The 21,884-nt window shown below is 42.6% G+C and overlaps 1 protein-coding gene across 1 annotated transcript in view; it reads left to right on the plus strand.

Moving 5' to 3' along the window:
• STAB2 (stabilin 2) overlaps positions 1-21,884 on the plus strand; it is a 92,013-nt gene that overhangs the window by 58,138 nt on the left and 11,991 nt on the right. Inside the window, exons 44-59 of the mRNA XM_081878777.1 lie at positions 116-187; positions 1,983-2,102; positions 2,320-2,367; positions 4,687-4,770; positions 7,124-7,270; positions 8,537-8,677; positions 10,331-10,390; positions 10,947-11,123; positions 11,243-11,335; positions 12,678-12,824; positions 15,483-15,539; positions 16,065-16,188; positions 17,752-17,901; positions 18,403-18,507; positions 19,412-19,519; positions 20,644-20,837. Coding sequence (XP_081734903.1) covers positions 116-187; positions 1,983-2,102; positions 2,320-2,367; positions 4,687-4,770; positions 7,124-7,270; positions 8,537-8,677; positions 10,331-10,390; positions 10,947-11,123; positions 11,243-11,335; positions 12,678-12,824; positions 15,483-15,539; positions 16,065-16,188; positions 17,752-17,901; positions 18,403-18,507; positions 19,412-19,519; positions 20,644-20,837 — 1,827 coding nt within the window. The remainder of the gene's footprint in view (positions 1-115; positions 188-1,982; positions 2,103-2,319; positions 2,368-4,686; positions 4,771-7,123; positions 7,271-8,536; positions 8,678-10,330; positions 10,391-10,946; positions 11,124-11,242; positions 11,336-12,677; positions 12,825-15,482; positions 15,540-16,064; positions 16,189-17,751; positions 17,902-18,402; positions 18,508-19,411; positions 19,520-20,643; positions 20,838-21,884) is intronic.

The raw sequence follows: 21,884 nt of genomic DNA on the forward strand, positions 1-21,884 counted from the left end.
ATGTGAGCCCAGAAAGGGATATATTATTCTGTGCCTTATTTATTTTCCAGAGCCAAATATATTCTCCTTGCAGAACTTGACATTGTTTCTCTCTCCCCGCCCTTTCTTCTGGCAGGCAGCGTGTAATTGTTTAAAAGGATATTCTGGCAATGGCAAATCATGCACCTACATCAATCTCTGTTCATTTGTGAGTAGATTTCATATCAGCCTGGTTTCTCATTGACAATGTGCTTTGAGGTGTGTCTCTTACCAAGCAGACAAAGGTCCATTCAAGGCAGGAATCCCAAACAAGAACTTTTTAACATCTCCTGCAGATAGATGAGAAACTGGCATCTACTGGCCCTGCTTGTGGCTGCCATTTCCTTGTATTTCAGCTACACATGAAAGTGCAACCAGCCTGCTTTGTTTGGTCTGAACTTAAACCTGAGGCAGGAGTGAACTCACCAGGATCAGCCTAGTGTATTTCTTCCACCACTGGGTTGCTGCAGCCCATGCAAGAGAGGACGAGGGAGAAAAACTTTCAAGGAAGGCTTGAGACTCCGTGCTTCCTTTTAAAAGTCAGTCCACAGGATTCACATTCCAGACTTGCTTCAGGATGCTTAGTTACCATCGCAGCAAAATCTCTGGGTCCATCTCTCCCACAGTGCCTCACTCTGAGAAAGTATCCCTGCTGGGGACTGAGTGAGTGGCAGTTCATGGAGGAGGTAAAGGTAAAGGTAAAGGTACCCCTGCCCATGCGGGCCAGTCTTGCCAGACTCTAGGGTTGTGCGCTCATCTCACTCTAGAGGCTGGGAGCCAGCGCTGTCCGCAGACACTTCCGGGTCACGTGGCCAGCGTGACGAAGCTGCTCTGGTGAGCCAGAGCAGCACACGGAAACGCCGTTTACCTTCCCGCTAGTAAGCGGTCCCTATTTATCTACTTGCACCCGGGGGTGCTTTCGAACTGCTAGGTTGGCAGGCGCTGGAACCGAGCAACAGGAGTGCACCCCGCCGCGGGGATTCGAACCACTGACCATGTGATTGGCAAGTCCTAAGCGCTGAGGTTTTACCCACAACGCCACCCGCGTCCCTTCATGGAGGAGGGAGCAACAGAAAAAGGGGAAAGGGGCAATGACAGAAGGTGCAGGCAGACTGCTTTAGGTAGCAGGCAGACTGCTTTAGGTAGCAGGGCATTTCACCATTTTTACGGAGCTCTTACAGAGCAGTTGTGGTGCAGACATAATCAAAGGCTGATTGACCCTTTTTTGCCTGATCTGAGGATTGAGAGCATTGACATTTGAATTCCAAGTGAAAGACAAGAAAAGTGTTCCTTCCTTTCCTTGCATATGGGCTTCTTATTGCCAGCTTATTGCTTTCTTCAGTAACTGTAAAGCTCTTTAAAATTGGATTTTAACATTTATTTATTTATTACAGCTAATCCTGTATTACTGTCATTCAGCATGCAATCAGGCTCTGTAACACAGCTGATCCCTCTGAGGCTTAGTATATTTTCCAATTTAAAAGTTAGGTTTTCCCAATAACTCATATCAATGATCTAGATAGACAGTTGGGGCATTGCCCCATCTAAAGCAGTGCTCTGCCCCACCTAGGATTTGCAGGGCAAAGGGAAGGAAATGGTATTTTTAATTTGTGGCATGACAACAGCCTCCATGCAAAGAATTGTAGTATGTAGACCATGGAAGAGTTGCATATAAGAGTGGTTTGTTGGACTCCATCTCCTGGCTTTCCCTTTGCTCTGCTTTTCAGTTTCCGTTTCAGTTGTGTTCTCAATATGAAGTTTGCTGCTTCTTAAATCCTTATGATTATGAATTTCTGTGCCACTGAGTGGGCAGTGTTGACTATGGAAGGGCCACGTCCCATTGAAATGAGCAAGGTGTAAAAGTTATTCACTTTATCCATAGATTTATTCTTTTTCTTAAACTAGAACTGAGATGTATCTTCACAGAAGAGATTTTGTTTAATGTCGGGTTCTCTTCCTAACAGGATAATGGTGGCTGTTCGCAAAATGCCATCTGCAATGATACTGAATACTCAGAAAGGACCTGTACCTGTCAACCCACTTACGTAGGAGATGGATTTACTTGCAGAGGCAGTATATTTCCGGTAAAACTGCTTTTTTTATTGTGGAATGTTGTGCTACAGCTTTCATTATCCCTGGCCATTGGGCATTCTTGCTGGGGCTGATGAGAGTTGTAGTTCATCAACATCTGAAGGGCCAAAGGTTCCCCATACCCGGCCTACATCGTTTCTATTTTGTCATTGCTGCCTTCTGTAATCAATCAATCAATCAATTTATTTATTTATTTATTTATTTTTATAGGAACTTGCAGCAGATTACAACACTACTCGGTTTAAGGGATATCTAACGGTAAGATAGATGTGCCCTCCCAGGTCCTGATCTCTATCAGTGATCATTTTCACTCACACATTTTGAAAGCTTTGTCAAAGTTGTTATTTATAAGCAAAGCACACGTGATAAACATGATCAGCCATATTGTGGATGAGCTGTCAGTTACTTGTTTTTCCAGACTTAAGTTCAGCTCGCCACATTTCTGCATTGGTTTGTGATTATTTTTTTAAAATGTCCTCGTGTAAATTAATCAGCACTTTAGCGCACATTTTTCCTGATGAACATTTTTGTATGCACTTTTCCTAATACATGTGTTTTGCAAGCTATTTTTTTAATGTTATTTGCACCTATATGTGCATTTTATAACACTTTACCCTAATATACATTTTTAGCCTGAAATGTTTAACATTTAAAAAAAAAAAAAAATTATTGAAATTTTTAAATACAAGTGTAAAAATAATAAACAATATAACATGTATCGTAACATAGTTTCATAACTTCTTTGGACTCCCTCGCGTCTCCCGCTCCCACTTACATCATTGTAATTTTTTACTAGCAATTTATCATCTTGTTTACGTTCTTATGCCCCGTTCATTTAAATATAATCTAATAGTTCTCCAGAAGGTTTATATTTCTCACTTGTCATCCCAATTCCGTCTAGTTTAGTGGTGCTCAATTATTTATGATCTAGCATCCTTCTTAACATTCAACCAAATTACAGTATTTTTGCAAATACATCTTAAATTTCTTCCAATCTTCTTCAACCCTCTCCTCTCCCAGGTCTCGGATTCTGCCGGTCATCTCAGCCAGTTCCATATAGTCTATCAGTTGCATTGCCATTCTTCCAGTGTGGGTAGATCTTGGGTTTTCCAATGCTTAGCGATGAATATCCTTGCTGCCGTTGTTGCGTACAGGAAAAAAGTTCTGTCCTTCTTTATCACCCTCTGGCCGACAATACCCAGGAGGAAGGCCTCTGGTTTCTTGGGGAAAGTATACTTAAATACCTTTTTCAACTCATTATATATCATTTCCCAGAAGGCCTTCACTCTAGGGCAGGTCCACCAGAGGTGAAAGAATGTTCCTTCGTTTCCTTTACATTTCCAACATTTGTTATCAGACAAATGGTATATTTTGGCAAGTTTAACTGGGGTCATGTACCATCTATATATCATTTTCATTACATTTTCCTTCAAAGCATTACATGCAGTGAAGTTCAACCCAGTGGTCCACAACCTTTCCCAATCCTCAAACATGATGTTATAGCCGATTTAACCATTTCATCTTGTGTGTTCCATTTTAACAGCAAGTTATACATTCTTGAAATTACCTTAGTCTTAGGTTCTAACAATTCTGTTTCCAATTTTGATTTCTCCACCTGGAACCCTAACTTTTTGTCGTTTTTAAAGACTTCTTTAATCTGAGCGTAGTGTAACCAGTCTTGCACTTTATCCTTCATTTTCTCCAAACTCTGCAATTTCCAATTGTCTCCATCTTTTTCTAATATTTCCCAATATTTTGGCCATTTGGCCTCCATATTGGGTCTTTTTCGGGCCTTAGCTTCCAGAGGTGATAGCCACCTTGGAGTTTTGTTTTCCAATAAGTCTTTATATTTTGTCCAGACATTAAATACTGCTTTTCTGACAATATGGTTCTTAAAGGCCTTATTGATCTTAACTTTGTCGTACCATAAGTATGCATGCCAACCAAAAGCATTATTAAAACCTTCCAAATCCAGTACATCAGTGTCTTCAAGAAGTAGCCAATCTTTTAGCCAGCAGAAAGCTGCGGCCTCGTAGTACAACTTTAAGTCTGGCAGGGCAAAGCCCCCTCTTTCTTTCGCATCAGTTAATATCTTAAACTTAATTCTGGGCTTTTTGCCCTGCCAGACAAACTTAGAAATATCTCTCTGCCACTTCCGGAAGCACTCCGTCTTGTCCACAATCTGTAGTGTTTGAAACAAAAACAACATTTTTGGCAATACATTCATCTTAATAGCAGCAATTCGGCCTAACAAAGAAAGTTTCAATTTTGTCCAACTATCTAAGTCTCTCTTAATTTCTGACCAACATTTTTCATAGTTATCCTTAAATAGACTCAGATTTTTTGCTGTTATATTTACCCCTAGGTACTTTACTTTTTTAACCACATTTAATTCTGTCTCTCTCTGAAACCGTTCTGACTCTGTATCTGTCAAGTTTTTTTCCAACACCTTGGTTTTCTGTTTGTTTAATTTAAATCCCGCCACCCGACCAAAGTCCTGAATCAACTGTAGTACTCTTTTCGTACTAGATTCTGGCTCCTGTGAAATGTTTAACATTTTGCCTTTCTTTCTTGTAGGACTCTAACATCAATGACATTGCCGGAACCGGTCCATTCACTGTTTTTGCACCAACCAACCAAGCATATCTAACCACACCAAAAGTAAGCAAATCAATCTTAATAATGCAAATCGGCCTTATACTTAAGCACTAGCCTGGTAAACATAGCCAACAATGAACTATATGCTGGGGAGCATCTGGCATGGGTAAGATGGGTGGAGATGGAGGGATAAAGTGTTCCATTCTTTCTCTATGCCAAGCATAGGAATGCAGGAATCCCACCTCTGCCAGCCACCAGTAAACATTTATTTAGTCTAGTAACTTACATGCATGGTGGCAAGAAGTTCTAGGGACAGGGCTGCTGAGCTTAATTTCATTTAGATAACAGAGCCCTAGAGCCTTATGTTATCTCGGCGGCTTGTCTTTATTTGGAAATATACAACAGAGCATCAGTGGAAGCAAACAGACACTCCTAACAAGGCAGCAGGTCCATTACCCTGGATTAGATCCCTACAGTGAGGCGATTCCTCCCTCCCAAGGTAGTGCTGTAGGAAAGCATTGTCACACCAACCCAAACGCAGAGCAGTGCCAGATTCCAGCGGTTCCAGGCACTTACCCAGGGGTTTGTGTTACCTTTGGAATGCAGTACAGCAGATACACTGCCGTCTTTATGATACATACTTTACTTACACAAATATACAACCTGAGCCTACAATGGACAGGTTCACAGCATTAACGCCCCAAAAGGGTCTTGCTTCTCCAATATCTTTTCGCAGGGCCTGCAAGACAGAACTGTTCCTCCAGGCCTTTGGTCAGAGTTCAGTCTAATTTTTCTCTTTCTGTATAAGAACAAGCATTAAAGAGGCCTCCTAGCCTGCTCACAGGTCCTTTATAAGACCAGTGGTAACAGTTGGCCCTGAAGAATATTAACCACTCTCAATTTTACCCATGGACTACCATCTGTCCGGATTTTAATTTGCTCTGAACTAATTTCAAGATGTACCATATTTTTCGTCCCATAGGATGCTCCGTCCCATAGGACGCACCTAGTTTTTTTGGGGGGAAATAAAGGAAAATATTTTTCCTTTATTTCCCCCCCCAAAAAAAAAAAACAGGTCGGGGGACAGCGGGATGGCGGCGCTGCACCTCCCCGCTGTCCCCCGAGCTTGTGGGGCTATCCGATGTCTGCCCGGCACGCAGGGCGCTCTGCTTCAGGGTGCTCTGCGCGCCGGGCGGCAGGCTGCTATCCGCAGCGTAGGGAGCTCTGCAGGAACTCCTGCAGGGCTCCCCATGCTGCGGATGTCTGTACGGCGCGAGGGGCGCTCTGCTTCAGGGCGCCCCGCACGCTGGGCGGCATGCTGCTATCCGCAGCACGGGGAGCCCTGCAGGAGTTCCCGCAGGGCTCCCCACGCTGCGGATGTCTGCCCGGCGCGAGGGGCGCTCTGCTTCAGGGCGCTCTGCGCACCGGGCGGCAGGCTGCTATCCACAGTGCGAGGAGCGCTGCGGGAACTCCCGCAGGGCTCCCCACACTGTGGATGTCTGCCAGGTGCGCGGGGCGCTCTGATTCAGGGTGATTCGCGCACCGGGCGGCAGGCTGCTATCCACAGCCTAGGGAGCCCTGCGGGAACTACCCCGGGCTCCCCAGGCTTGCGCACCGACCCCTCTCGCTCTCCAAGCTTTAGCGAAAGCCTGTATTCGCCCCATAGGACGCACACAGATTTCCCCTTCATTTTTGGAGGGGGAAAGTGCGTCCTATAGGGCGAAAAATACGGTATTTTAATTAATTGATTGCCTGTTTTTATGTTCTTACATTCTTTGTATACTGTGTTAGTTTTATGATGTTAGCCACCCTGAGCCTAGCTCCAGCCGGGGAGGGCAGGGTACAAATAAAAATTTATAATAATAATAATAACCATAGTCTTTGATTCCAGCAGAAATCAGGCATGGCTCTCTGCCTTCCTAGCCTGCTGCCTTGCTTCTAGCTCACATGACTCCATTTTCCACTCTGGCCTTTGTCTAACTACCAGCAAGTTGAGGAAGGCGGGGCCCCCAGCCATTTTCTCCCTGGTGCAGAACCACTTCCTTTGTTACCTTAACCCATATTTAGGGCCATAACCTCACCGGGAAACCAGTCTGGCTATTCCAGGAATTGGATCCATGCTGGATCCATGAATTTGAAGGGTATCAGCATACAGCCCTCCCCACCCTCAACTCATAACAGTCTCTTAATATTTCCAGCCCTTGATACACTGTGGAGTAAACCTCATTGAACACAGTTGACTTGCTTCCAAGTAAACATGTACCAGAGTAGGCTGCACCATTTATGTGCCTCAGATCCCAGACTCCCACCTCATGGTAATGAGGCAGCAAAATCAACAGCAGTATTTTGGGTGCATTTGCAGCAGAACCATTTGCTCCCCTGCCTTACCAATTATGTTTTCTGACTCTTATCTAAGGTTCAGGACTGGAGTCTTAAAGGTTGGATGCCCCAGATTCTTCGCTATCATATAGTAGGCTGTACAGCGCTGCTCTCTAGTGATATGACATCTGATAAAACTGTCACCACTCTCCATGGAGATCAGCTCAAGATCACATTCTCACAGGTAACTAAGCCTTGGGCAGCATATGTGTAATGTTACCTCCTTAGAAAACAGAGGTGCAGTCTTCTTAAGGTGTTGGGATGGATTAGCATTAGCAATGAGGCTCAAATGAATGCTAATCTAATGGGTCGATGGTTGCAACCCACCAGATGAGCTCTTCTGCAGCATTGCATTAACAACTCACTGGGTCACCACAGGTGACAATGAATGCTTTGCAGGTGAGTAGGTGAACTGGCGGGCAAATCCCATTACACTTAGCTTCCATGCCAGCTATGGAAGAAAGAAAGCCCATTCCTCCTCTACCAACCCACTTGGTGTGGGATAAATAAGCCTCATATAACCAACATGCTTAACTCTAATTAATGCATGAAGGGGTTAAGACCATAGAGTAAGCTGTCCTGCCAGGCTTAGCTAGGTCACACCCCCTTACATTAGGAGGAAGGGATACCAAACTCTTTGTTCTTTCTCTCTTCCACCATGTAACCCTACCAGGAAAGACATCTGGTCTGGTTGTTCCCAGCTCAGAATGTGTGGCTTTAGCAAGCCATCTCTGTTTCTATACAAATAATTTAGAAACTCTTATCAATTTATAACTCAAGTTTAACTGGCTATGTTTTGTTGTTGCTATATGGAAAAACACATGAATCTGACCTTTGAAGAGTTTGTAAATAAATGATTTTTAATTTACCAAACATGAGGTCTCTTTCTATGCTAAGTGGAAGTGGGAAACTTTGGAAAGGACTTAGAAGGGAATGTTTTAAAGGTATAGCAGCCTATATTTCCACACTTTACTGCATGTTTTGTAATTTTAAATCTCTATGGCCATGAGGATTCAATAGCCTCTCATAGGAACACAGGAGTCTGCATTATACTGAGTCAGATCACTGGTCTGCGTATTGTCTGCGTTGACAGTTACTCTCCAGGGTTTTAAGCAGGGAGTATCTCCCAGATTCCCACCTGGAAATGCCAGATATTGGAGATGGCGCCTTCTACATGTAATGTAGTTTGCTCCCCCACTGAGCTATGGCCAGTCTGGGTGGGCAGAGTCATTCTGGGTTTGAAGGTACTTCATTGAGAAACTTCCACCTGAGGTTTGATGGCTCCACAGAGAGGGAAGCTGCACACAGTTCCAGCTACTGCTGAAATGCATTTAAGTCCCTGGATTTTTATCACATTGCCTAATTTCCTGGTACATTTATTCTATTTTAAAACAAATGTGAGACCACGCACTAGTAGAATCCATACCTTGTTTTTTGTGTTTGTTTTCAGAATTCAGTTTTTTTGAATGGAGATGCTAAGATTTTAACCAGTGATTTAATCTGCACAAATGGGGTAATACATCTCATAGACAAGGCCTTGTTTCCACAGAGGATTCAAGAGTTCCCTCCTGGACAACCAAAAACTCAAAGGGTGTGTAAAATTTATGCTGGTGTTTTCAACTAATTAAAAGTTGTTCAGTCACATTTTACTACTTTGCTATCAGATGATTAGTTGCTTAACTAGTTGAAATAAAGATTACAGTGTGTCATTTAGGTGATATGTCTGCCATAATTAATTGCCATAGTTGTTTGTTCTTACTAAAACATAGATAAATCATAATTGTTTCAAAAAAAAGACTGCATTGTTTTGTGAAGTAATTCAATTAGATCATTTGCATCAATAATTTCAACAGTAACTACATTTTGCTAACCTGTGCTTCTGACATGATTTTATTGATTTAATTATTTGCTACATTTCTATCCCACCTTTCCTCCAAGGAAAGCACATTTGGTTCTCCTCCCCATTTTTATCCTCAGAACCCTGTGAGGTTGGTCAGGCTGAGAGGCTGTGGCTTACTCCGTGAGCTTGATAGCTGAGTGAGGATTTGAACCCTGGTCTCCCAAGTCCTAGTCCAGCTCTCTAACCACTAGATGTCACTGTCTCTTGCTTTTCTTATGTTTCATAAACATGTGGAAGAAGACTTTTTAAAGGGCTGAAAAGCAGAAGTGAGAGCCTGTAACTCTTCTAGCTGCTATCACTATAGAGCAGTCTTGGAAAACCTGGGGCCCTCCAAATGTTTTGCACCAGAACTCCCATCAGCTGACTGGGTGTAGTCCATGGTGTGCCTCTTCTCCTCCGAGAAAACAACAAAAACAAAAGCTATACAGAGCAGAAACAGCGTATTTCCCTTTCCGCTCACAAGACTCCAATAATCAGTGCTGGAATGTAAACAGACATGTGACATGTAACAATCCCACACACACCTGCAGCATGGGAGGAATGGAATTCTCAACAGTCCAAAACACCTGGAGGGTTCCAGGTTGAAGGCTGCCCTACAGAGCAACGTGGGACTTAGCCCAGTGCTTCTCTTCTCTTTGGACCAAACTGGATCATAGTGCTAAGTGTGCCACTTGGGTCCCAGGGTTGTGTTTTCGATGGTTAATAGCCACCATAGGTGAGGGAGAAACAATTTTCATCAGAACTGTGGTGAGGCATTGTTAACCCTTCCTCTCTCACTATTTCCCAGACAAAAATGGGGGCACAGCAGTTTTTAAAAACAACCACAGCACTTGACAAGTTTCGTGTCATGCCTAGTTTGGTTTTAATTTGTGAATTAGACTACAGTTAATTGGAACTAGCAAAGCACTTGTGAAATGAAATGGCTGCAAAGACCATCGGCAGGTATTCAGTGCTAGTCCTACTCAGAGTAGAGCCTATATATATATTATATTACTAACTTAGGTTCATTTATTTCAATGGGTTTACTCTGAGTAGGACTTAGTTGACTTCATCCCCCCCCCCAGTGTCACACTGATGCTATGCTGGCACTGAAAATACCTAGTGATTCATTAGCAGCAGTAGTTGGGTTTTAGCACCTTAGTGGTCACACTTACCATAGTTACAAGGATTAAATAGGCTTCTATTATGCAGAAACTTCTGTTACGAGATGTTGCAGAAAGCAGCAACCATTTTCATATGTTGTATGTAAAAATAATAAACAGTATGTTACTGCTTTTTGAAAACACCCTGCTGTTACATTTACTAAATGAGCAAATAAGATTGGCAAATAATTTTTCTTCCTAGGAAAACCTCAAAGTGATTGCAGCAAAAAATGGGTACATCATGTTCTACAATTTGCTAGAGGTAAGAGTATTTGATTTTGTAACCCATTTTGTAAGGCCTTTGGATGCAGGGTTTTGTCAGAGGAAATCCCACCTACTTGGAGACCTCTTGCATCTTACAGGTGATGGAACAGCTATACTTACCATGAATGGTATTTCACTGCGGATGTAAAGAGTGCTCCAGGACCCACCCTGCTAGCTTCCTATGATTATTCAATTTGCATCGAGGGGCATGGGACAATAATACATACTCAGTTTTTCTTATTCCTTGTGGGTTTTGCTTATTTCCAGGATGGTTTTTCTTCCACTCCTTGTGGTGGTTTTCCTATTTTGACTATATTTTATCACTTTCTGCCCTGTTGAATTCCAGTTTCTTCTAAGCCATTCCAAGAAATGGGATTGAGGCTCAACAGGAAGAGAGCCAAAAAGTCTTCTGTATAATTTTGGGGCATTTCTTGTCTCTGAGCTTCAGAGTAGGCAACAGAACCTGCCTGGAGCCCTCTTTACATCCACAGTGAAATATCATTTAAAGTATAAAAAACAAAAAACTGTGTCTTTTTCCTTTTACTTTATTTCAGAGTTCAGGACTGATGGGTCTCATTAACGATCCTCTTCATCAACCAGTCACCTTGTTTTGGCCCTCTGACAAAGTAATCAGGGCTCTGCCAAAGGACCAGCAGGATTCATTGTTTAAAATGTCAAACAAGGAGAAACTGCTTCAGTATTTGAAATTCCACATTATTGGAAGTGCTAAGGTAGGAGTGTACAACATTTCAGTGCAACATTTCTAGATGATTTATAATTTTTTTAAAAACAAAACAGCACCAGTGCAGTCTCTTCCTTTTTCTCTTGTTTTTCCTGATCTCTTCCACAGATTTTAGCCTGTGACCTCCCTAGCTCTACTTCACTGAAGACTCTTCAAGGTTCTGATCTCAGTGTGATATGTGGCAATGATGACAGCAATACGGTGAGTGTTTGGCTAATCCATGGTGTTTTGACCACTCCAGCCCTATAATCCCATCATCATATGACGGAGTCCTGCCGTCATAGATAGTGCTTAGCATAGCGTAGAAAGAAGACACAGAGAGGCAGCGAGTATTTTCATAATGGCGGGGCAGCTCCTTCGAACCTCTCCCTGCCCCGGTAACTTTTATTATCCTTTGTCCTCACCAACAGCATGGTCATCTGGCAATGTCTCACGTTACATGTCTGGTAATGGTTTGACACTCCCCTCTCCATATAAGGAAACACTGCCCAGAGGAAACACAAGTCTATTTAAGGTCCTAATACATTGTAAAGCACAGAGTGCCAGTCAGCCGAGGTCAGGGGGCACCCTGTGGTATTTACAAGCCTCTGCCTTGGCTTTATGACTCCCACAATCATACTTTGGGGGAAGGGACATAACTCTGTGGCATAACATATGGCTTCACATACAATAAGTCCTAGGTTCTATCCAGGTGGAGCTGGGAAAGACTCCATTCTGAAACTTAGAAGGCGGCTTGCCAAACAGTGTGGGGAAGAGCCCTGCAGAATACTGTACGGCAACTTCCATAGCGAGGGGATGATAGTCCTCCATCTTCAAACCGTGAAAAAGTGAAGCTTTCCACAGGAATGGTGAAAGGAATGGAACCACTGTACAGCCCCCAGAAGGCAGTCCAGAAGAATAACCAAGATCAATGTCTTTGAAATCCACTGAGAGGTCCAGTGAATCAACAGAGTTACATTGCCCCTATCTCTTCGTCCGCACAGGCTGTCAAATCAGGTGACCAAGAGGGTGACCAAACTCCCATCAGAAACCAGGTTGAGATGGATCAGGGGTATCCAATGTTGTTAGATTCCGTCCCCCATCAGCCCTGGCCAGCATGGTCAGCGTACAGTGATGAGCCGTAGTCCAGCAACATCTGCATTGCCTACCTCAGATCTAGTTCATAGACTTTCTCCAGAAGCACCCATAGTTGTTTCGCTTTAATGAAACAACTCATTGCATAAAAATAGTGCCTTTTAAGGAATATTAAAATACAATATCCATAAAACAATAAAAAAGCTACATTAAAATGTCAGTGGCAGCAAACGAAACAGTATAATAAGATACATAGCATCTCTGAAAGCATTGGTATTGAAACATGTCATATAAATAGATAAGCAGATACTACACAAGAGGTGTTGGCTTTGGGATTCTTGGTAAATACCGGTATGTTAAAAAACAAACCAACAATCTGACTCCAATTTATATTTATTCTTCCTGTTTTCACTACCTAATAGGCCTCCTGCTGAAGCAGTGATAACTTTATTATAACTTTCTCCTTCAGGGTGACCTGTTCCTCAATGAAAGAAGGTGTAAGATTATACAAAGGCATATTGAGTTTGATGGTGGCATCGCTTATGGTATTGACTGCATGTTAACAGATCCTGTGCTTGGAGGTCGATGTGACACCTTTATCTCTTCTAATATTCCGGTCAGTCCTCCTATGGATTTTTGTTGCCTTCTGAATTTCAGAACTAATTCAGTGCCCTTACATCTGTGAGTGCTCCAATATGTATACATACCTCCTGCATGTACAAGGGAATCCTGCATACGCAGGACCTTTTGCTGTACACTGGAGCTCTAGATCAGAGCCTAAATAATGCAGCTCGGTATGTGCATACTCAGAAGTCTTATTCAGTTCAAGTGGATTTGGTTCAATTAAACTCAGTGTATTTAATCTGCTTCTTACTGCCTACTTTTGAATGTTGCTTAATTTAGATAGCGAAATGCATTTGCTGTTTTGCCGTTTTGAATATCTTTAGTTATTGTCCTTGACTAGAAATAATAATAGAGAGATGTTTAAGAATTTTCTCTGCCTACTTCTCCATTTTATTGCACAAATGAAAAAGTTGTACTGGGCTAGATTTCATTTCTCAGTTATTCCATGTTCTATATTTCCAGGATTTTATAAATGTTGAAGTATTGGGAAAAACCTAATATGATTCATATGGGATTTTTTTCTCTGTTCTGTCATTTAAGGTGTGTTCAAGGAATGTCTGTGCCTGAGAGGAAAGTGGCAATACACTGATACTTATTTATTAAATTTCTATACCACTCCAGCTAAGGATCACAGATATATATATATGGGGTCATGAAAAGTCGGACACGACTAAACGACTAAACAACAACAACATATATATATGTATATGTATGCGCGCGCGCACACACACACACACACACACACACACAACAAAGTAACAAATAAAATGACTCACATCCCACAGTTTAAATTCAATAGATTATTTAAGAATAATCTATTTGCCTGGCACCCCCATCCCAGTGACCTATACACAGGCCCTGCCCTTAGGCGGAATGATACAGCCACCACAAGCCAGAATGTCTGTGAGTGGACAGCAAAGAGGTACTAGTGGGATTCTCTGTCTGTGGTGCCAAAATACCTTGACTGGCTTTGAGTACTATGCGAAATGTATTGAACCATCTTATTCACTGAGTTACCTAAAGACAGACACAAACATGCATACAACTGTACATGCACAGGCTCTGTGCAGTTCAGTGGGAGCATGAATGCCAGGCCGAAAGGAAACATGCAGGACCTTGGACAGTTCCATGGAGCTCTACTAAAGGTGGAGTCCCTGCAGCTTTATGTAGATTGACCAGGCTTAGAATGTAGCATGCTCCTCTAACCTGAAGGAGCTGGTTGGCTGGTTAAAATGTCTTCATCTTGTTTTTTAGTCTTGGAGTCTGTGAGGCTTAGGAGACAGACCTACCCCTCTGAGTCTAAGAATGGTGGCAGGATTGTGTCCTTTTGCAGAGAAGGCTCTGTATGAGGTACTGGCAGTTCTAGCACCAAGGAAGTAGCCTGAACCTCATCCGAGCACTCTGCTGCACACTGCAAAGTCCCCAGGTTGTGGGCCGCAACACTGGCATTCAAATTAATATGTGCAGCTTGTGGGCAAAGTCTTACCGCTGCAATGACAATCTTCTCTCCCTCCACCCCCATGCATTCATTAGACACTCTTTGCACTACTGAAGAGGACTGTTGTTGAATCAGAAATGTATTTTCTTTTACCAAAGTGACTAAGAAATTGGGAATTGAGAAGCTGTGTTTTAGGCCTCTAAAACACTATTGTACAAATAGGGTCGCGGGTGGTGCTGTGGTCCAAACCACTGAGCCTCTTGGGCTTTCAGATCAGGTCAGTGGTTCAAATCCTCACAATGGGGTGAGCTCCCTTTGCTCTCGTGCAGCTCCTACCAACCTAGCAGTTTGAAAGCACGCCAGTGCAAGTAGATAAATAAGTACTGCTGTGGTGGGAAGGTAAACGGCATTTCTGTGCACTCTGGTTTCCATCACGGTGTTCCATTGCACCAGAAACAATTTAGTCATGCTGGCCACATGACCCCGAAAGCTGTCTGTAGACAAACGCTGGCTCCCTCGGCCTGAAAGTGAGATGAGCACCACAACCCCATAGTCGCCTTTAACTGAACTTAACCATCCAGGGGTCCTTTACCTTTTTTTACCTATTCACTAATGTTTGATTTATTGGGCTTGCTTTTTGCTTCGTCCCGATTGTGCTCATATAAACTTTGTGCATACAGTCATACCTTGGGTTACAGACGCTTCAGGTTGCGTTTTTTGGGGTTACGTACTGCCGAAACCCGGAAGTATCAGAACGGGTTACTTCCGGGTTTTGGTGGCCGCACATCCGCAGAAGCGCCAAATCACAACCCGTGCATGCACGGACACGGCGCTGTGGGTTGCGAATGCTGCGGGTTGCGAACGTGCATCCCGCATGGATCATGTTCGCAACCCGAGCATCCACTGTATAAGCTCTGTGAGCATAGGCTCTGTATAGAGGTACAACTGAATTCATGGGGACCCTTCAGCTGTGGAACTTACTGATACACTCACTCATTCACTCAGGTATATATTAGTAAATATAGCTTTGGTAAGAGACTTGTTTAAAAAAATTGTAGGAAATGAAGTTTACAATGTCAGTTCATAGTGCTAATTAGATTATATATTGCATTTGTATAGTTATTTTAATAATTAAGTGTGGTTTTTAATCCTAGCTAGCTTTGGGGAGTTTTAGTCTTCTGATAGAAAAAGTGTATTTCTCTTTCTCTTCAGGGAGACTGCACTGCTTGTTACATAACTCCTCGGTGCCCTGCTGGATCTAAAGTGACGGTAATTACAGTTCTACACTTATGAGTCAAAATTTAACCGACAAGTTGTAATAAAATATTTTGGAAAATAGCTACATTTTAAACAAACAAGCTTATACAGCAAAGGAGGTATCAAAAGGACTTGGAAGCTCTGTAACCTACATATGAATTATAAAATAGCTCGGTGGTTCCTTTCTCACTCCCTCAATCATAAGCTTTCAGAGCTACTTACACACCATACATATGAAGCACATTTTCCCACACCACAGAATCCTGGGAACTGTAGTTTGTTATGAGTGCTGGTAACTTTAGTTCTGTAAGGGGTAAACTACAGTTACCAGGATTCCTTTGAGGAGGCAAAACATTTCAGGGAGTTGGATTTAAATGACCTTTGAGATTCCTTCCAACATTATGATTCTAAGCCATTCTGTGAGGGCTGGTAGGGGCGTTATGAATACCTTGTCCTATGGTGCATTTATTGAATTTCCTGATTTCTTTGTTTTGTCCATTCTCTTTTTCCCCCCATTTCTAAATATGAAACCGTAAGGGAGAGGTGAAGAGATGTACTTACATTCTCAACCACAGGATCTTGAAAGGGTGTCAGAAGAAATGTTCTATGATGGTCAGGATACCACACTGTTGCAAGGGCTACTTTGGGAATGAATGTCAAGGTAAGATTTCCTGGGATCAAACACTTGAGAAACTTCTGAGAAGGGCTCCTGTGCTTATATATCTTTCTCAGTGATGCTATTAGCAGCGTGGGAAGGGGGAGCAATTTAGGTCTAGATAACAACATGAGGGGGGAAAGGTTAAACATCCCCTTTCCCAGCACAACTTTTACAGTCAACATTGGATCCCTTTATGGCTGCCTAAAAAAGAAACCTGAGATAGGCTTCCTACATATCTTCTGTTCTGACTCTTGAACAGGAGAGTTGGCTTAGCAACCACCAGGCAGCATGTGGCAGAAACAGATGGCAGAGGGGTGGTCCAGAGTGTTTAAAGTGATATGGAATTTTTTTCTCACAGAATCATAGAATTACAGAGTTGGAAGGTATCCTGAGGGTCATGTTGTCCAACAGCCTGCAATGCAGGAATCTCACTTAAAGTATCCATGACAGATGGCCATCCAATCCCTGCTTAAACACCTGCAATGAAGGAAAGTCAACCACCTTCTGAGGGAGTCTGTTCTACTGTTGAACAGCATTCACTGCCCAAAAGTTTTTCCTGGTTTTTAGTTGCAATGGCCTTTCTTGTAACTTGAACCCATTGGTTTGGGTCCTCTCCTCCAGAGCAGGAGAAAACAAGTTTGCTCCATCTTCTATTTGACAGCCCTTAAGATATTTAAAGATGACTATCATATCTCCGCTCAGTCTCCTCTTCTTATTCAAGCTAAGCATACCCAACTCCCTCAACCGCTCCTCATAAGGCTTGGTTTCCAGACCCTTGATCATTTTGGTTGCCCTCCTCTGCACATGTTTCAGCTTGCCCATATTCTTCTTAAACTGTGGTGCCCAGAACTGGACACAATATTCCGAGTGTGGTCTGACCAAGGCAGACCTTGAACGGGGCACTAAACTTCTTCTGATGCAGCCTAGAGTAACTGCTGCTGGCATACTTTTCCTATTATTGCCTCTTGTAAATAGATTTTAAAGGGTTTTGTTGCCAAAAGCCTTCTGTACAGTTAAATAACAGGTCTATAAAAATCACCACAACCATCAAACAGTACTGATGCAAAGGTGCATAGGAGACAAAACTTCAGACAAAAGCCTGGGTGAAAAATAAGTTTCAAGTTGGTGTCATAAACTATAAAGAGGAAGGACAATTTCCATAACTGGAGTGCCTGTGTTGAGAATGCTCTCTCGTAGCTTGCCAAAATAAATGCAACACTACCAAGAGGACATGCCCATGTATTCTTAATATCCACCCTATTATTTTGAATGTCAATTGTTATAATTGTTATAATTTATTTTAATTTCGCATTGTTACATCGCTGCAACCCACACTGGGACGTTATGATGAAGGGTAATAAGAAATCGAATAATAATGATGAATTAATTAATATATTTGGAACCTAAGCCATAATATTATTTCAGAGAAGATTATCACCTTAGCTCTCTGTGCCTAAATAGATCTCTCTCTATGAGCCATGGGGTCCTAACCCAATAAGTAATAAAATAGCCACCTTGGGGATAGTTCTTACAAGGACTGACTCGTTGCCATTTTCTGCTTCCCAGCCTGCCCAGGAGGGTCAGAAACTCCATGTAATAACCGTGGTTCATGTGATGAAGAATATGCTGGCACAGGAGAATGTACATGCAATGCTGGCTTCAATGGGACTTCATGTGAGCTCTGTATGCCGGGAAGATACGGCTTGGATTGCAAATGTAGGTTTCACGTGGTTGTCGTTCTGTTAAGCCCTTTACTTGTGTAACCTTTTGTCAGATTATAAGGGGTTGCATGGTTTAGTTTCAGGGGTGGAGAACCTGCCACCCTCCAGAAACTGTTGGACTACAACTCCCATCATCCTTCACTGTTGGCCATGCTGGCTGGAGCTGATAGAAGATGGAGTGCAACAACATCTGCAGGGTCAGAGGTTCCCATCCTCTGTTAGTGGTTGCGGAGTGTGAACTTGGCTGAACTTGGGAGACCTGACTTCAGACCTTCAAGGCTCAGCCTAACCTAGGCTGCTTATTTGTGCAGGAGTGAAAAATGCGGTATGGACCCCTTTCACATGCCCCATCTTCAAGGGCTGCAACTTCTCTAATTATAAGGGACAGTGGGGAAACACTTTTGCTAGGGCCAGCTAGTGTTCATACGTTTTTGGGTTGCATCAAGCTCCTCCTTATAATTCGTCTCCTAATCATCCAACAACTTTCTGTTTACAGCCTGTGAGTGCACATCACATGGACAGTGCGATGCAGGAATTTATGGATCAGGAAGGTGCTTCTGTGAAACTGGATGGACCGGGAAGCTCTGTGAAACCAAAATCGGTCTGACTCTTTAACAGTAGGAAAACGTTGTAGCCTGCAGAGTAGATTTCATCTCGCCATTACTTTTTAGAGCTGTTGGCTAATTAAAATAGTCTTCACCATATTTTCCATACAAATAATTCATAAACTTAAAGAAATCAAGATTCTTTGCATATTCTCATTCATGATGTGGTTCTTTAAGAGAGGTAGCCCAGTCAGAATTAATTGTCTCATTTCAGTGGCTCTTTGTTTCTGGTAAATATGCTTGAGATGTTATAACCAACATTTAAAGGAGTAAAATAATTACTCCTCATCAACCATTTAGGGTGCATCTACCCTGTGAATGTTAATTAGTTGAATGACCTGCCTCATAGGCCTGTTGTGAAGGCAAGGGAAATGCAACAAAAGTTATAAAACAAATAGGAAAACTAAAGCTGATATATAAATAGAAACAATGTTAGCTACACATTTGCTATCACTCTTCTATCATAACCCTCAAAACAATTGTAGATTTGCTTGAGAAGGATAACTGTAATGTTGACATCTGAAATAGTCAGTCTTTTTTATTGTTTTAACCATAACAGTCATTGCAATACATTAATCAAGGATTAAAATGAGAGCGAAAGAGAAAATAGAAGTGGGGAACCTGTGTCAGATAATTGCTGTATGATGGCTCCCATCACCCTGACCATAGGCTATGCCGGCTGGGGCTGATGCTCCTCCAGATATTGCCAGCCTCCATAGATTTCCCTGTCCCTGAAGTAAAACAGTTTACTGCAAGTGTATCTGAGGTATTTACTTTGATTCAGTGCACAGGGATGCAATTCAGGCCACACCTCCAGGTTTCTTTATTTAGGATTTTTCCTCAGTCTTGAGACAATGAGAAAAGTTTGAATGTGGGTAATGGTTCTAATTTTCTTCACAGCTTTAACTCCCAAGTGTTCACCCAACTGTTCCATTAATGCTGTTTGCCAAGAGCAAAACATCTGCCAGTGCAAACCATACTATAATGGAGATGGAATCACGTGTACAGGTATAATCACATTGAGAGTCAACCAGAAAAATTAGCCACTAATAAAATTGAAGGAATGTATTTTAATTGAAATCTTCCACCATGTTTACTTACACACCCCTATTTTCCGGCCCTCGTGCAGTTCCTATGTAATGTGATAAAATATGAAAGTATCCGTGAACTCCACAAATACATGTATTTTAGTGTGGCATTAAGGGGGCCTGAATCCACTCTGCACAAAGCAAGCCAATATTTTGTGCTTACAACGAATTATTCATAATGACAGCCTACTTACTTTAGCCTAATTGCCCATGATACTCTGAGGCTGGTCTCCACAGCCAAAACATAAGGTTATACTTATAAATCCCCTGTTCCTGGAATATTGAAAGGGAGGGGAACCCACTTCTGTGCTTCTGGGTGTTCCAGTCAGGTGATTATTAGCTCTGAAGCACTGATCACCTGTTCGGGAAGAGTGTTTAGTCTCTCTCGCACACCTACGTGATGATCATGACTGTCAGATCTGGCAGCCCAGATCATCTGTTTGGGAGTGGAAGGGAAAGGAAAGGGAGAGAATCTTCAAGCACAAGCTCAGACTGGCAGACTTCTCTAACTTTGTAGCATTTGAAGGGATTTCTGTCTTTTTAAGTTTGTTTCTTGGTTGCAATGACTGCAAGCCTTGATGTGGTATTTAACTCAACAAATTGAGCCAGGTTTAGCGGTTCGTTTTAGCTCTGTCCTTTCCTTCCTAGCCTTTGACTTTTAGAGATGCATCTGATCACTAAAGTTCTTCCCATTCCATAGCTGGTCCAGTAAGAGCAGGGGAAGAGCATGCTAAGGGCATAGGTCTACCCCAATGTAGAGGACAGACTGAACATTTGCTTCTCCCTAGGGTAAATCCAGGCATTTGGTGTCATGATTGTAGGCACGAGGTATCATAACATTCAGATACTGCCAGAAATACTCTGTATTTTCTCATTCTTTGGGGGGCCAAAAAATCTCACTTCATCAATATAAAGGAATAGAATAATGCCTGGAGGACTGCTCTATCAGTAACTTGCAATAATAGCGTAGAACTTCCATATTCAAGAGCTATCTATCTATCTATCTATCTATCTATCTATCTATCTGTGTTTTTTGCTTTGCAGCTGAGGATCTTTGTAAGAAAACCAACGGTGGCTGCCATAAGAATGCTGAATGTGTACAAACTGGTGTGCAAGTCAATTGCACATGTCAGAGAGGATACAAAGGGGACGGGCACATCTGCATGGCTATCGACCCTTGCACCGATGGGTTTAATGGTGGTTGCCATGAACATGCAATTTGCACCAAGACGGGACCTGTAAGTGTTAAGAGTCTTTCACCTTGTCCTAGGCAATGTATGACCTTCCAAACGTTGCTGGACTCCCATCACTGTTGACCATGCTGTCTGAGGATGATGGGGGTGAAACAACATCTGGAAGGCCACAGATTCCAAAACCCTGTCCGAGAGGCTGTTTCTCTCACTGGTATTAAGGGAACTGTTCAGATAGCATCATTTGCCCACATTTGCAATTGTGCTCTCTTAGCCCCTAACAAAACTTTGGAAGTGTCCCAGGAAAAGCTAAGTGTATCCCTCCCCACCCTCCTAGCTATTCTGGTCAGTCATACATACTGCAGATTGTAAACCACATTTTAGCCCATTGGGTCTGCAAAGTAGCTTACAGAATGTACCGTATTTTTTGCTCTATAAGACACACTTTTTCCCTCATAAAAAGTAAGGGAAAATGTGTGTGTGTCTTATGGAGCGAATGCAGGCTGCGCAGCTATCGCTGAAGCCAGAACAGCAAGAGGGATTGCTGCCCAGCAATCTCTCTTGCTGTTCTGGCTTCTGGGATTCAGAATTTTTTTTTTCTTGTTTTCCTCCTCCAAAAACTAGGTGTGTCTTATGGTCGGGTGCATCTTATAGAGTGAAAAATAAGGTAATCATAAAATAATCATAACATGCAATAAACCACGGCCAGCATTTCCCTGTGCTCTAGACCGGGGGAAGGGGAGATAGAAACAGTGTGTGCATGAAATGAAAACTCTGCGGATGTGCCTTTAAGTCTGCAGTAGTGCAATTAGGTAGTTTTAGATTTGGACTGAATGGTCTTATGGAGCCAGTGCTTTTTAGATGGCAGCGTGTGAGCCTGCCCTCCTGTGTTTGAGGGTCCTCCTGCCTATTCTGCCCCAAATATCTGCCTTCTGGTGGCAGCACTATCAGTATTTTTACCCTGAAAGAGAACTGCATGGTTGGTCTGAAAATATCATGTTCGGTTCCAGCTGCTGAGGGGACTTAATACAGTCTGCAAAACATTAGTCAGTTTCCCTCCTGTACTGTTACAGTGGAACTTTGGTTTTCAATGCA

Source organism: Podarcis erhardii (assembly GCF_964252035.2).
Source record: "Podarcis erhardii genome assembly, chromosome: 10".
NCBI lineage: Eukaryota > Metazoa > Chordata > Lepidosauria > Squamata > Lacertidae > Podarcis > Podarcis erhardii.